Source organism: Haliotis asinina, chromosome 6, assembly GCF_037392515.1.
Source record: "Haliotis asinina isolate JCU_RB_2024 chromosome 6, JCU_Hal_asi_v2, whole genome shotgun sequence".
In the NCBI taxonomy this organism is placed as follows: Eukaryota; Metazoa; Mollusca; class Gastropoda; order Lepetellida; family Haliotidae; genus Haliotis; species Haliotis asinina.
In genome coordinates, this window is record NC_090285.1 from 70,985,155 (window position 1) to 71,001,083 (window position 15,929).

Here is a 15,929-nt window from a genome sequence, read left to right on the forward strand (position 1 = left end):
GGTAATACATGTACACCATGGTAACACATCTACCCTACATCTACACTTTGGCGGTAATATATCTACACTGTGGCGTTTATACATCTACACTGTGGTGGTAATACATCTACACTTCGGTGGTAATACATCTACACTGTGGTGATAATACATCTACACTGTGATGATAATACATCTACACTGTGGCGTTTATACATCTACACTGTGGTGGTAATACATCTACACTTTGGTGGTAATACATCTACACTTTGGCGGTAATACATCTACACTTTGGTGGTAATACATCTACACTGTGGTGGTAATACATCTACTCACTGGTGGTAATACATCTACACTGTGGTGGTAATACATCTACACTGTGGTGGTAATATATCTACACTGTGGTGGTAATATATCTACACTGTGGCGTTTATACATCTACACTGTGGTGGTAATACATCTACACTGTGGTGGTAATACATCTACACTACATCTACATTTTGGTGGTAATACATCTACACTGTGGTGGTAATACATCTACACTACATCTACACTGTGGTGGTAATACATCTACACTGTGGTGGTAATATATCTACACTGTGGTGGTAATATATCTACACTGTGGCGTTTATACATCTACACTGTGGTGGTAATACATCTACACTGTGGTGGTAATACATCTACACTACATCTACATTTTGGTGGTAATACATCTACACTGTGGTGGTAATACATCTACACTACATCTACACTGTGGTGGTAATACATCTACACTGTGGTGGTAATATATCTACACTGTGGTGGTAATATATCTACACTGTGGCGTTTATACATCTACACTGTGGTGGTAATACATCTACACTGTGGCGGTAATACATCAACACTGTGATGGTAATACATCTACACTGTGGCGGTAATACATCTACACTGTGATGGTAATACATCTACACTGTGGTGGTAATACATCTACACTGTGATGGTAATATATCTACACTGTGGAGGTAATACATCTATGCTGAATCTACACTGTGGTGGTAATATATCTACACTGTGGCAATAATACATCAACACTGTGGCGGTAATACATCTTCGCTACATCTACACTGTGGTGGTAATACATCTACACTGTGGCGGTAATACATCTACACTGTGATGGTAATACATCTACACTGTGGTGGTAATACATCTACACTGTGATGGTAATACATCTACACTGTGATGGTAATACATCTACACTATATCTACACTGTGGTGGTAATACATCTACACTATATCTACACTGTGGTGGTAATACATCTACACTGTGGTGCTAATACATCTACACTGTGATGGCAATACATCTACACTATATCTACACTGTGGCAGCAATATGTCTACACTGTGGTAGTAATACATCTACACTGTGGGGGTAATACATCTACACTGTGATGGTACTATATCTACACTGTGGTGGTAATACATCTACACTGCGATGGTAATACATCTACACTGTGGAGGTAATACATCTACACTGTGATGGTAATACATCTACACTGTGGTGATAATACATCTACACTGTGATGATAATACATCTACACTGTGGCGTTTATACATCTACACTGTGGTGGTAATACATCTACACTTTGGTGGTAATACATCTACACTTTGGCGGTAATACATCTACACTTTGGTGGTAATACATCTACACTGTGGTGGTAATACATCTACTCACTGGTGGTAATACATCTACACTGTGGTGGTAATACATCTACACTGTGGTGGTAATATATCTACACTGTGGTGGTAATATATCTACACTGTGGCGTTTATACATCTACACTGTGGTGGTAATACATCTACACTGTGGTGGTAATACATCTACACTACATCTACATTTTGGTGGTAATACATCTACACTGTGGTGGTAATACATCTACACTACATCTACACTGTGGTGGTAATACATCTACACTGTGGTGGTAATATATCTACACTGTGGTGGTAATATATCTACACTGTGGCGTTTATACATCTACACTGTGGTGGTAATACATCTACACTGTGGTGGTAATACATCTACACTACATCTACATTTTGGTGGTAATACATCTACACTGTGGTGGTAATACATCTACACTACATCTACACTGTGGTGGTAATACATCTACACTGTGGTGGTAATATATCTACACTGTGGTGGTAATATATCTACACTGTGGCGTTTATACATCTACACTGTGGTGGTAATACATCTACACTGTGGCGGTAATACATCAACACTGTGATGGTAATACATCTACACTGTGGCGGTAATACATCTACACTGTGATGGTAATACATCTACACTGTGGTGGTAATACATCTACACTGTGATGGTAATATATCTACACTGTGGAGGTAATACATCTATGCTGAATCTACACTGTGGTGGTAATATATCTACACTGTGGCAATAATACATCAACACTGTGGCGGTAATACATCTTCGCTACATCTACACTGTGGTGGTAATACATCTACACTGTGGCGGTAATACATCTACACTGTGATGGTAATACATCTACACTGTGGTGGTAATACATCTACACTGTGATGGTAATACATCTACACTGTGATGGTAATACATCTACACTATATCTACACTGTGGTGGTAATACATCTACACTATATCTACACTGTGGTGGTAATACATCTACACTGTGGTGCTAATACATCTACACTGTGATGGCAATACATCTACACTATATCTACACTGTGGCAGCAATATGTCTACACTGTGGTAGTAATACATCTACACTGTGGGGGTAATACATCTACACTGTGATGGTACTATATCTACACTGTGGTAGTAATACGTCTACACTGTGGTACTAATACATCTACACTGTGGCGGTAATTCATCTACACTGTGGCGGTAATACATCTACACTGTGGTGGTAATACATCTACACTGCGATGGTAATACATCTACACTGTGGAGGTAATACATCTACACTGTGATGGTAATACATCTACACTGTGGTGGTAATACATCTACACTGTGGTGGTCAAATATATAACTTGGTCGAAATATGATGTCAGTTCAGTTTGATCAACAGAAAATGTGCTTTGAACAGATGCCACATTTCGTAAAACAATACCCAAAACCCTACATTTTGAAACTGATCAATGTCAATCTTATTTCAAATTAAAAAAAACAATCAGTATAACACAAGCATTATTCTTATATTTACTTCAGATGTTCATAGTAACTAAAAATATCATCAATAAAGTTTCAAAAGCAACTGAAAGAAGTGCCATAAAATCCCAGAATATACTGATTGTCATCCAAGTCATTTGACTGAAACATACTACAAACAACAGAAAGATGACACAAGATGTCTTACCTGTGATGGGGAAATCAACGTATCTGCAGGTCTTCCCATCAAAGTACTCCGTTCCCTTGACAACAACCAGATGTGCAGGAAAGTTGACTCCCCAAGCCAAGGTGCTGGTTGCAATGAGGACCTAGCACAGAGGGGGGCATAATGTCAGACATGACAAGATCATACTGCTGCATGGCACTACCCAATGTAGCTCTATCAGATCAAATGTCTACACTGACATCCCTGTCATACATTGTCAATACACTTAAACATGGGCTACACTGACATCCCTGTCATACATTGTCACTACACTTAAACATGGGCTACACTGACATCCCTGTCATACATTGTCACTACACTTAAAAATGGGCTACACTGACATCCCCTGTCATACACTGTCACTACACTTAAACATGGGCCACCAGTCCTGTACCGTTAATCCAACCTATACCATCAATTAAACTTACTTGTACCATCTGTCAAACTCACATGTACCATCAGTCAAACTCACATGTAGCATCACTCCAACACACCTGTAACATCAGTCCGACTCACACGTACCATCAGTCTGACTCATCTTTATCAATCCTGTTGTTCTTGGTAGACATCTAGGTATTCAACATCCTGCAACCTCTGGTCCTACTCACCTGTATCTTCTGGCTGACAAAGCGCACCTCACAGATCTTCAGATCTCTCTCTGCCAGCAGTATCTGGTCCTACTCAACTGCATCTTCTGCCTGACAAAGAGCACCTCACAGATCTTCAGATCTCTCTCTACCAGCAGTATCTGGTCCTACTAACCTGTATCTTCTGCCCGACAAAGAGCACCTCACAGATCTTCAGATCTCTCTCTACCAGCAGTATGTAGTCCTACTCACCTGTATCTTCTGGTTGACAAAGAGCTCTTCACAGATCTTCCGATCTCTCTCCACCAGTCCTGCATGATGGATGCCAATCCCAAAAGCCAATGTCAGCTTCAAATTGGTGTCCTTGACTCCACTGATGATGTTCTCCATCTGCCACAAACAACCATGTCACACACACTGAACAGTACATCTGTCAGGTCCATCATATTCACTGAACAGTACATCTGTCAGGTCTGCCACACACACTGAACAGTACATCTGTCAGGTCCAACATATACACTGAACAGTACATCTGTCAGGTCTGCCACACACACTGAACAGTACATCTGTCAAGTCTGTCATATACACTCAACAGTACATCAGTCAGGTCTGTCATATACACTCAACAGTACATCTGTCAGGTCTGTCATATACACTGAACAGTACATCTGTCAGGTATGTTATATACTCTGAACAGTACATCTGTCAGGTCCACCACACACTGACCAGTACATCTGTCAGGTCCATCACATACACTGAACAGTACATCTGTCAGGTCCATCACACACACTGAACAGTACATCTGTCAGGTCCGTCATATACACTGAACAGTACATCTGTCAGGTCTGCCATAATAAACTGACCAGTACATCTGTCAGGTCCATCACACACACTGAACAGTACATCTGTCAGGTCCATCATATACACGGAACAGTACATGTCTCAGGTCCATCACACACACTGAACAGTACATCTGTCAGGTCTGTTATATACACTGACTAGTACATCTGTCAGGTCCACCACACACACTGACCAGTACATCTGTCAGGTCTGTCATATACACTGAACAGTACATCTGTCAGGTCTATCATACACAATGAACAATACACCTGTTAGATCCATCACACACAATGAACAGTGCATCTCTCAGGTCTGTCATATACACTAAACAGTACAGAGTGGATTGATGGGTCTGAGGGTGACAGAGGGAACTGATGGGCATGTGGGTGAGAGTGGATTGATGCGTCTGAGGGTGAGAGAGCGGACTGATGGGTCTGTGGGTGACAGAGGGTATTGATGGGCATGTGGGTGAGAGAGTGGATTGATGGGTCTGAGGGTGACAGAGGGAACTGATGGGCATGTGGGTGAGAGAGTGGATTGATGGGCATGTGGGTGAGAGCGCGGATTGATGGGTCTGTGGGTGAGAGAGTGGACTGATGGGCATGTGGGTGAGAGAGTGGATTGATGGGTCTGAGGGTGACACAGGGTACTGATGGGTGAGAGAGTGGATTGATGGGCATGTGGGTGAGAGAGTGGATTGATGGGTCTGTGGGTGAGAGAGTGGATTGATGGGCATGTGGGTGAGAGAGTGGATTGATGGGCATGTGGGTGAGAGAGTGGATTGATGGGTCTGAGGGTGACAGAGGGTATTGATGGGTCTGAGGGTGAGAGAGTGGATTGATGGGTATGTGGGTGAGAGAGTGGATTGATGGGTCTGAGGGTGACAGAAGGTATTGATGGGCATGTGGGTGAGAGAGTGGATTGATGGGTCTGAGGTGACACAGGGTACTGATGGGCATGTGGGTGAGAGAGTGGATTGATGGGTCTGAGGGTGAGAGAGTGGATTGATGGGTCTGAGGGTGACACACGGTACTGATGGGCATGTGGGTGAGAGAGTGGATTGACGGGTCTGAGGGTGAGAGAGTGGATTGATGAGTCTGAGGGTGGAAGAGTGGATTGGGAGGGCTGATGGGTGAGAGAATGGGTGAGTCTGTGGGTGAGAGAGTGGATTGATGGATGTGTGGGTGAGAGTGGACATGAATTTGTGGGTGAGAAGATGAATTTGTGGGTGAGAAAGTGGGTGAGTCTGTGGTTATTAATGTATGTTTATTCGTGAACATCCGGGTCAGAATATTGGCCTACAGTAATGTACTTGTTGGAAGAGGCAACTAAGAGGACTGGGTGTTCAAGCTCGCCAACTTAGTTGACACATGGTATTCCCATTTGCGCAGATTGATGCTCATGATGTTGATCACTGGATTGTGAGGTTTAGACATGATTATTTACAGATAGCCACTATATAGCTAGAATATTGCTGAGTGCAGCATAAAACTATACTCACTGGCTATTATTTTACATTATGTCCAACTTTCTTGTTTTGTAGCATTGAATCAGTCATAAATGTGAGGTTTGATTAGGCTTCCTGTTTGGATTATGTATGTAGCAGTGTTGTAAAAAGGTGCTGACAATTTAGAACTTTGGAATAATGGTTAGTTGACTTTCTAACTAACTACCTCTTTGGACTTTCATGTGACTGAAAAAAACTGCCTTCTTACTTTCCAACTGAATGCCCTTCAACTGTGGTTTCATTAGAGGCAATATTCCAGGATTCATATATTCCAATGCATCACTTGATGTTTTAGAAAGAAACACAAAACTCAAATGACAGAATTCGTCCGTCTACTGACCACAGTGACCAAGGCAGAGCATCATATGGCTCTTCGTGAATGTACAAAGTTCATAGTAATTCCTTTTTCAATGTTCAAAACTCCCTTGATCGGCTGTAAAAGCAGATAACATGGGTACTGAACACATTTTATTGATACTTTACAGTTTTTCATTTGAAGCCTCATTACCAGAGCAACACAGCAGAGATATGCAACTGACACAGTCAAGTCCAATCTGCCAGCTGTTACAGCCCCTGTCATGATTGTCATCAATAAGCTGCTTCCAGCAGGAAAGAAAAGTATTTGAAGACATTTAGTAGGTGTTTCATTAGAGTAGATTATGAATACACTGTTACTGACAAATGGTAAAATGTATCAGCAGATCCCATGATCAAAAATGGCCACAAAACAATGTCATGCAATATGATGTCCAGGTCGTTGAGTTTCCACTGGTAAAAAAGGAAGAATAATAAATATCAATGAATAACCATGATATGATGCCTCATGCATTTCGCAAAATCTAGTTTAGCTGGTAATACCTAATTTCAGTTCATTGCTTTTGAACACCTTATGTTTAAATAAAATAAACAGGAAAAAACATTGCTGTTCAGTACTTTTATAGATCTCAAATGATAAAAGGGAATCAATTCACCACATCACTGATGTGTGTACATATATTCAACACTTTCACATAATTACAGCAGGGCTTTTTATCATTTATTGCTTTGAACCCTAACAACATTAACACCAATGCCACTAACAACAGCAGCAACACCAACAGCAACAGCAGCAACACCAACAGCAACAGCAACACCATGTTTGTACTGTCCTCACTGAGTCACTGTGTCTAGACTCCATCTACAAGCCCTTATCCTCAATACATCTAAATATCTGATAACCTCTGCTGTTCAAAATATAATTCATTATTCCTATCCGTTAAAACAGCAGTCTAAATAATTTTGCTATGCATCATGCTATATTTCTAATCACAGCAACCGCTCATTACAGAGGGCTCTACATCATCAGGTGGATCCTATCTACCTGTTTAAAGGGGTTCACAATAGTTAACTTCACACCAAGTTCAGTTGGATTCTAAGATGAACTACCATTAAAATGTGTAGATCCAGAAGTCCAAAAAGATCCTACGATGATCTGTCATTAAGATGGGTAGAAACTGAAGTCCCACTGGATCCTATATTGACCTGTCATTGACCAGTAATGACTATTAATTTCTGAAACTGGGTTATTAAGAGTGTACTGTGTCACACATTACTGTACCTATTGTGATGTAATGTTTATAGCCCACTTGAGATCAGTTACACACATATATATAGATCAAGTGTCACATATAAAGATGTACAAGCATTGAGTGCCTAGGCCTACAGGGTCAGGCTCTGGACAGCATCCCTCGCTATGAGTCAAGTGTACAAGATGTACAAGTGTTGAGTGCCTGGGCCTATACAGGCTCTGGATAGCATCCCTTGATATGAGTCAAGTGTACAAGATGTGCAAGTGTTGAGTGCCTGGGCCTATACAGGCTCTGGACAGCATCCCTCGCTATGAGACAGCATCCCTCGCTATGAGTCACGTGTACAAGATGTGAAAGTGTTGAGTGCCTGGGCCTATACAGGCTCTGGACAGCATCCCTTGATATGAGTCAAGTGTACAAGATGTGCAAGTGTTGAGTGCCTGGGCCTATACAGACTCTGGACAGCATCCCTTGATATGAGTCAAGTGTACAAGATGTGAAAGTGTTGAGTGCCTGGGCCTATACAGGCTCTGGACAGCATCCCTTGATATGAGTCAAGTGTACAAGATGTGCAAGTGTTGAGTGCCTGGGCCTATACAGGCTCTGGACAGCATCCCTTGATATGAGTCAAGTGTACAAGATGTGCAAGTGTTGAGTGCCTGGGACTACAACAGGCCCTGACCAGCATCCCTCTCCCCATTCCTTTCCATGGGCAACACTGCAGTACATCCCTTGTTCTGCATGGACTTAACCAGACACAAGTAGTAGTATAGGGAATAGGGGTTCTGGACCACTTTCAAGAAATGTCTCTACAAAGCCTTATTTACTAAATAAGGCTTTGGTTGGGACCTTAGATCTTGCTACTATTACCCCTACTACAAAAAGGTTGGGTGTCTATGAAACAGTTTACCTTGTATTGGTTGGAGGTAACACTGTGCCGTACGGTACGATCAATAATTCTTCTCTTACAAACCCCCTACCCGGCCCATCCCTCAAGTAGTACAAGTTAGGTTCGTCGGCTTTCATATCCACTTTATCTATGTTGTAAGTTTTGACTGACCATATAGGATCGGTGGCCCGCTTACAGTTATCGCCCTCGTGTTCCCCCGGCTGGTATAGATACCTCACTAGGGCCCTATCTGGTATCTGTTTCTCCTTCCCACGCAATGGAGCGGCCGACTCTGCAACTATTGATTTTAGTTTGATAGCGTCTGCCGGTTTCTTACCGGTGAGACGGGTGACTTCATGGTTGATTGCCGACACCACCTTGGGTAACCTCGTGACCCATTCAGTCGATCGTTTTCCAGGGGTGACCATCTCCCTAGCATACTGATATCCGAACAAGCGCTCAGCCAAAGTCCTATTAAATCTCTCAACTATGGCTTGGCTGCGATGGGCTCCGGCCGTGCCACGCCTGACCTTTGTATCGTGTTTGGCTAGCAGTTGTGACACGGCACCCATGAACTCCCGTCCGGGGTCAACTTGCAGCTCTGTTGGCCACGTCAGCGGACTGCGTTTGTATATGCGTTCGAATCCTCTGGCTACCTGGGCCGAATCTTTCGTGGTCAAGGGTTCGGCTTCCTTGTAACGACTGGCTACGTCCACTACGGTTAAGGCATACTTGTACCTCTTGTCGTGGGGTAGGAACAGTAGGTCTGCCTGGTGAACGCTATTAGGTATGTTAATACCGAACCTCCTTCTAGGCACGTAGCGTGGTGCCGGCAAATAGATCTGCCACAGGGCTTGTTTTTCAAGCCACGCTTTGGCTTCCTCCGGGGGTACTCGCGCTATTTTAGCTAGCTTATCTACTGCGCTAGCTCCTTTCCAGTACCCACGCGGGCTGTAGTAAATAGCCTCAAATTTTTTCATGTCCATATGCATATGTGTTTATCCCATCAATAGCTATCCAACGTTTAGTGTCCATAGGCGACAGGGACGTCTTGTTTATAGTCAGTCCGTATATCTTATGTCCATCACTTCTAAGTGTGTTCATTTTATGCCTAAAGGTACGGGTCTTGAACAGGGCTTCCTTGAATCTGGCGTGTTTGATGTGTTGTTTCACCACATACTTCTTAACCCCCTTAGCCTTCCGGATCTCACTATTGTCGGCTTTCAGTATGGAGTACATCTTAGGTCTCAAACCTATGTACTCGGCTATGGGCGTGCCAGCACACTCGTCCTTCATCTTACCTAGGACCTTTTTATTTACAGTACTGTGTATGGCATGGGTCTTAGGGTAATCGCTGGTGTCGTATAAATCAAGGTGTTTTTTCATGTCCTCGTACACGTCCTCGGTTCGAATCTCCATCAGCAGGGAATCCGTGTCAGTGTACAGCACTTCACACCTGTCGCCGTACTGTTTCTTGAGCTCGTTGTAGTAAAAGTCGTACATCAGGTGTTTGGATAAATCGAGGATGCTCATCCCCACGTAAACAGGCCGGTTGAATTTTATGTGACTTTTCTTCATGTGTAGGGCAACCAGGTTGTCTGTGAATATCTTACTACGGTTGAATGCCGGACTGGCTATCAATCTCCTGAGCTTGTCTTCCTCACTCGACCGAACCAGCTTCACGGTCACGCGTTTCCTCAGGTTCTCCATAGTCTTACCAAACACCGAGTTGTTCATGAGCTTGTAGAGATTTTTCTCAAAATCACTGGTGGCTTTTTTTCGTAGGTCTGTGTTCATTCTGATGTAGGGCTCCATCCATGGACTCTGGTCGAACATGAGCACCCTGTGTATTTTGGTCAGCCTCATACCCAACGACAGGTACAGCTGTAGGTTGCGATAGTGAACGATGTACTTGGTCTTATTCATTAAGTTAGGCACGAGTTTTTCAACGTCTGTCACACGCCCACCTGACAAGTTATGTTGGTACTCAGACATCCAGTCTGGGTTAACCCTCATACGTTCGGGGGCCAGGGGGTAGCTGTTGTGCGATGTGTGTAATTCCTTGGGATACTCTAAGTCAACCTCGAGGATATAACCTTTGTTCGAATCTGGTGCAACCCCCATAACATCAACGTGGGGTACCCATTCGAATCCCCCTGTAGGTAGATACTGACTCATGGCCCAGCCGTACAGGTTGTTTGCGTCGAGGTAGAGAATGTGATTGGTTGGTTTGTTAGGATTGTAACCTTTCACGTATTGATTATTTGCTTTCGCGTATCGTTTGGATGCCATGGAAATCCCACCTCGCAAACCTTTCTCAATGAATAGGTGCATGTCGTAATCTGTGAGCAATTCCAAATTAACTCCGGTCTTTTTAAGCAAGGCGTCCCACGACAGACCTGGGCTGGTGTAATACCATGCGGGGTCGAGTTTATACTGCTTGAAACATGTCCGCCTAAACGTTTCAAACACGTCGGCTAACAGCAGTACATCTGTCCTCAAGTACAGGTCGTGATAATCACCCAGGTTCTTACAACCCAGTTTATTCCATACGTTAGTCGCGTGCGAGTAATCATCTCGTGAGACGGACGCCTCATTCAGCTTGCTATAAAAGCAGTCAATAGGGGGTAGTCTGGTCTCGGTGAACTTGGCCCAACTATCCATGTACTCATAGGGGTACACACCCTTCCTCATAAGCAGGGGTCTAGTCTCGGCGTCTGTGTATCGATCGGTGATAGGGAAGGTATTGTTGGCCTTGACCAGACTGTCGAGTGACGACAGGAGGAACTGAAACGAGTCAATGAACCTAAGTCCGTTTAAGCTGAAGGAGATGTATCTCTCCATGTTGTTGGGGATGCACGTTATATTACCATCGATTTTCGCGATGGCCTGCATGATCAAGTGTGAGTCGTACCCTCTCAAGTTGTGAAAGACAACGGGGATGTTTATTGTGTTAGGGTTGATTTTAAGCTTGAGGTTGCACGCGTTGTGAGCGGCGCCTCTATACTTACCAGTTATGTGACAGTGATCTCTCACCGAATCACCGTTAAGTGGTGATTCACACACGTGACAGTTAGTGCTACTAGCGTGGGCTAGCCTGTCGACTCGGGTCAGACGCATGGGAGCGATTTTATACAATGCATTCCTAATAATTTTTTCTTCCTCCTGCAAACACTTTAGAAACCTTTCAGCCGCGTCAGGCCCCCTATACACTACCGGAGCTTTCGTTTCCCCGTCACAACGGACGACAATGTATCCAAACGAACAGGCTTTATGCTCTTGTGTTTTGTGGGTGAAGCTACCACTGGGAGCCTCGCCGGCGGCAGCCACTAAGGCTTCGAAGTCGGCATATATAATATAAGGCACAGACATTTGGTTCTTGTGGTTATTGAATTTTAGGATATTGTCACCTTCCTTAGGCATGTCGACTCGTATGGCCGTCTGCCCCACACCTTGACAATCATCCCAGTGGGATTCTAATAAATCAGCTCGGGTGAAGCCATGTAGACATCGTTCACAGAAGTGGGTCTTTCCTTTGTATGCTGATTGGTCATACAACAGCTTGCTAAAGTGTTTTATCCATGTGTAGTGATACTTGTCACCTCACTGGATCATGAATATATTGATAACTTGGCGATCCTTCACCGGGCTGACCCTGTGTACTATTGTTGTGTTACCTTCGTGCCCAAAGACATTTATAGCCAGATTATTCTGTTTTTCTATTTTAGTGATCTGGGATATGGGGGTGGGTTCATCTATACCATCCCAGTTGAGCCCATCGTCTTGGGGATAGCTAGAAAGCCTATCTGAATGAGTGCCAGCTGGAAATAAGGCTGACCTGATAGCTAACCTCAGGCAATCGTTTCCTCTATTCTTAACGTTTACTATGGCATGTTTGTTTCTATAGTAGGGAGGCAAGGCTAGGTATGACCCGCCTCTGAACGGCACGTAGTTAGCTATGTCTAGATAGACATTATCGATTTTATCTACAACCCACCCGGACCCCAAGTGTGTGTAGCGTTCTAGGTATTCTCGTATCTGCTGAAAACTGGTATCGATTGATGTATCAATGGTCTCTGTATGTGTGGCGACCTCTTGTTGACCTCGGAAGTAAGGCTGAACATACTCAGTGGTACTCCCAACCTGCTTATCGAGTGACATTTTCACTGTGATCTGAAACTTGATACTTCCTAGGTTATTTAGTTCCTGGTTGACCTTATCAGCTATCAGAGGTTTGATATCTGTAATGTCTATGTTTCTATCAACGTGCATGCGCCAACCTCTCAAATAGTTGCCTACAGCGCGCTCAGTGCGCACGAACTGTAGGTCAATAGCTCTATTCTGTCGTAATAATTCTACAAGCTGTGGTTTTCTCATACGGGAATACCCGCCTAACCCCAAATCGTGTGCCTCGGCTTTCAGTTGTTTTACAGTGGGAGGTTTTGCTACGGGGGCATGTGATAACAATGCGGTTAACCCGGCTCTCCCCAGGTTTGAATAACCCGTGTATCCAAGCTGTTTTGCTTGAGCTTTTAATTGTTTTACTGTAGGAGGGGCTTCTAAACCTAGTAATCTCAACAATGCTGACTTCCGCATTCTAGAATACCCGATCACACCTCTCTGTTTTGCGACCCGCTTGAGCTCGCTTACAGTAGACATCGTGTTTACACCTAAGAGAACCAATGTCTAATTGCTTCACAGTAAGGGGAGGTAACCCTTAAGTGGCTATCTTGAGCAGTCGCCTACGTTCTTTTATGTAGCCTTTTTTATTCTCGTAGATGAGTTGATGTCTGACTACGTTCGCTCCGTGAGCTTTACATAGACAGTAGTGTCCTTTAACCCCGATACCACACACAGAACACGTGTAGTTAGGACTTCCCATATGGAAACAACAGAACCCCTGATTCCTGCATTTCCTACCACAGGCCTCGGTCTTCCCCATAAGTATATATTCGCATCGGTATGGAGCGGGTCTCATGTTTACTTATATAGGTATTTTAATTTAATTGCTTCGCAACCAACGCAGTAGCTGCTATACCCAACACTATGAAGCCCAGTTCACGATTCATTTGTCCCTTGGATGGTGTGTAGTACTGAGCGAGTGTGGGTTTATTGAGCGGTTCCAATTGTTTACCAGTTAGTAGGTAGTATTCTTTCATTGCTTCATCGACATCGTAGAATGTTTTAATGGCATGGTTTTCACGCTTGAGTTGTTCGTTAATAAAATCGATCCTCTGGAGGCGTTTTTTAACGTACTCGTCCTGTGCTCTTTGTAATTTCTCAGTAGCGAGATCGTGTCGCTTCCTTTCTTCCTGTATTTCAGCCGCGTGATCATCTCGTAGTTTAGAGAAGAGGAAATTACTCCCGGAAAATGCCAGGGCATTCACTAACGCCCCACCGACCATCATAGCTATCGTGGCCATCCCTATATTTATTTCATTATATTATCAGGTATTATTCCTTGTTTTACTAGGATGTCTTTTGTGGCCATCGCCATACCAAGGTTCATTATGAGCATACCCATATCCTGCAGGTTGAAATCTAGCTTGATAGTTGGTTGTTTAAGCACCATTTTAGTCAACCGAGCGTACCCTACTGCTAGACTGGCTACCACTGTGGCGTGGTATGCGTCGTTGACGAACGTTTTCCCCTCAGACATTATGTATATGATATAAAATATTAAAATTATAACATGATATGCAGGTCGACAGTGGGGCCTGCCGGCGGCGTGGGGGTACCCCCCACACCCCCAGAGTTTCCCTCACTGTGGGAGGGTACCCCCACGTATAACCATGTTATAACCATGGCAGCAGTTACGCCTACAGCCAACAACAGTCGGGGGTTGGTCACTTTATGTTGGTTACACCACCGTTTTTTACCGGCAGCTACTCTCTTAGGATTCTTCTGCCTGGTTACTGTGGGGGTCACTTCCCTCACTGGTTCCTGTGAAGGGGTCTCCTCCACTGTTGGGGGTACCTCCTGTGCAGCATCCATCTATACTATTATTATTATTCTTTCTCTCAAATTGACAATGTTTTGCCGTGATAATCGCCGCCGTCACTGGAGCCAACAACATACCATATTTGTGGTACAGCCCGCAGCTGATAGAACTCACGGCGTGTTCGATAAAAGGGTCTTTCTCGAGGTCCTCCCACAGGTAAAGTCGGCGCTCTGGTGGAATGGGAAGGAAGTGTGATACAATACCGGTGTATATCTGGGTCATAGCCGATCCTATTGTCTTTGTCATTTCTGCCCCGAGCCGGGACTCGTATCTAGCGTACAGCTTATCGATTTCTTCGGCTGACATTTTGTGAATTTTATCCGGGGTGTAGTCTCCAAAGTAATGTTTGGCTTTGCCGCCAACAGCCAACGCCACCAGTTTCTCTCGCTTGGGGGAATCCCCCACAGTGGGGCCTGCCGGCGGCGTGGTGGAGACCCCCAACTGTTCGAGCAATTCCTCACACTCCATCTTATAATATAACAAGTAAGATTTAGTTTTAACTATATAATACCCGATGCAGACAAAACACAGAGAAATGAAGGTTAAGTTGCATACGACAAATACTTCAAATATCATAGCTATATGCTTAGCTTTGCTTAGCTTTGCTTAGCTTTGCTTAGCTTTGCTTAGCTTTGCTTAGCTTTGCTTAGCATACTATATATGCTACTGGTTGGTCGGTTTTTAGCACGAGCTTAGCGTGTTTAGTTTCAGCGAGTTGTTTCTTCACCCGTTCCCGTTCTAATTTGCTCATCACATCGTTCTCTCTCAAACACTCCTCGAACGAATCCCTGTCCTTGCAGTGAAATAAGGCCACCCATCGCGTCTGCTCCCTGAGGTCTTTCAACACCGAGTTGAACTTCTGCGTTAGCATGCCGGCCGGAGAAGGCCAGGTACGATAGCATGTCTCTCTTTTTTGTTATCTCGCGATTAGCGCTGCAGTCGTCCAGTATGAACAGCGTCGGTTCCCCTTTAAATTTCTCGTGAAGAGCTTTCAACCAGTCCTGCAGGCGTGTTCCAGGGTCGATTTTGTGTACGTCCGGGTCCGTCATCACCCAAGGTCGCGCGTACGTTTTATTCATGCTCAGAGTCGGGCACATGATAACGATGTTATCGAACACATCCTTGTAGTAACCCTCCAACATATCCAACACGAAAACGGTCTTCCCACAGCCAGTCTG

At 44.1% G+C, this 15,929-nt stretch overlaps 1 protein-coding gene across 1 annotated transcript in view; it reads right to left on the reverse strand.

Moving 5' to 3' along the window:
* LOC137286184 (activating signal cointegrator 1 complex subunit 3-like) overlaps positions 1-15,929 on the reverse strand; it is a 293,474-nt gene that overhangs the window by 186,728 nt on the left and 90,817 nt on the right. Inside the window, exons 31-32 of the mRNA XM_067817886.1 lie at positions 4,199-4,336; positions 3,342-3,462 (exon numbers count right to left, since the gene is read on the reverse strand). Coding sequence (XP_067673987.1) covers positions 3,342-3,462; positions 4,199-4,336 — 259 coding nt within the window. The remainder of the gene's footprint in view (positions 1-3,341; positions 3,463-4,198; positions 4,337-15,929) is intronic.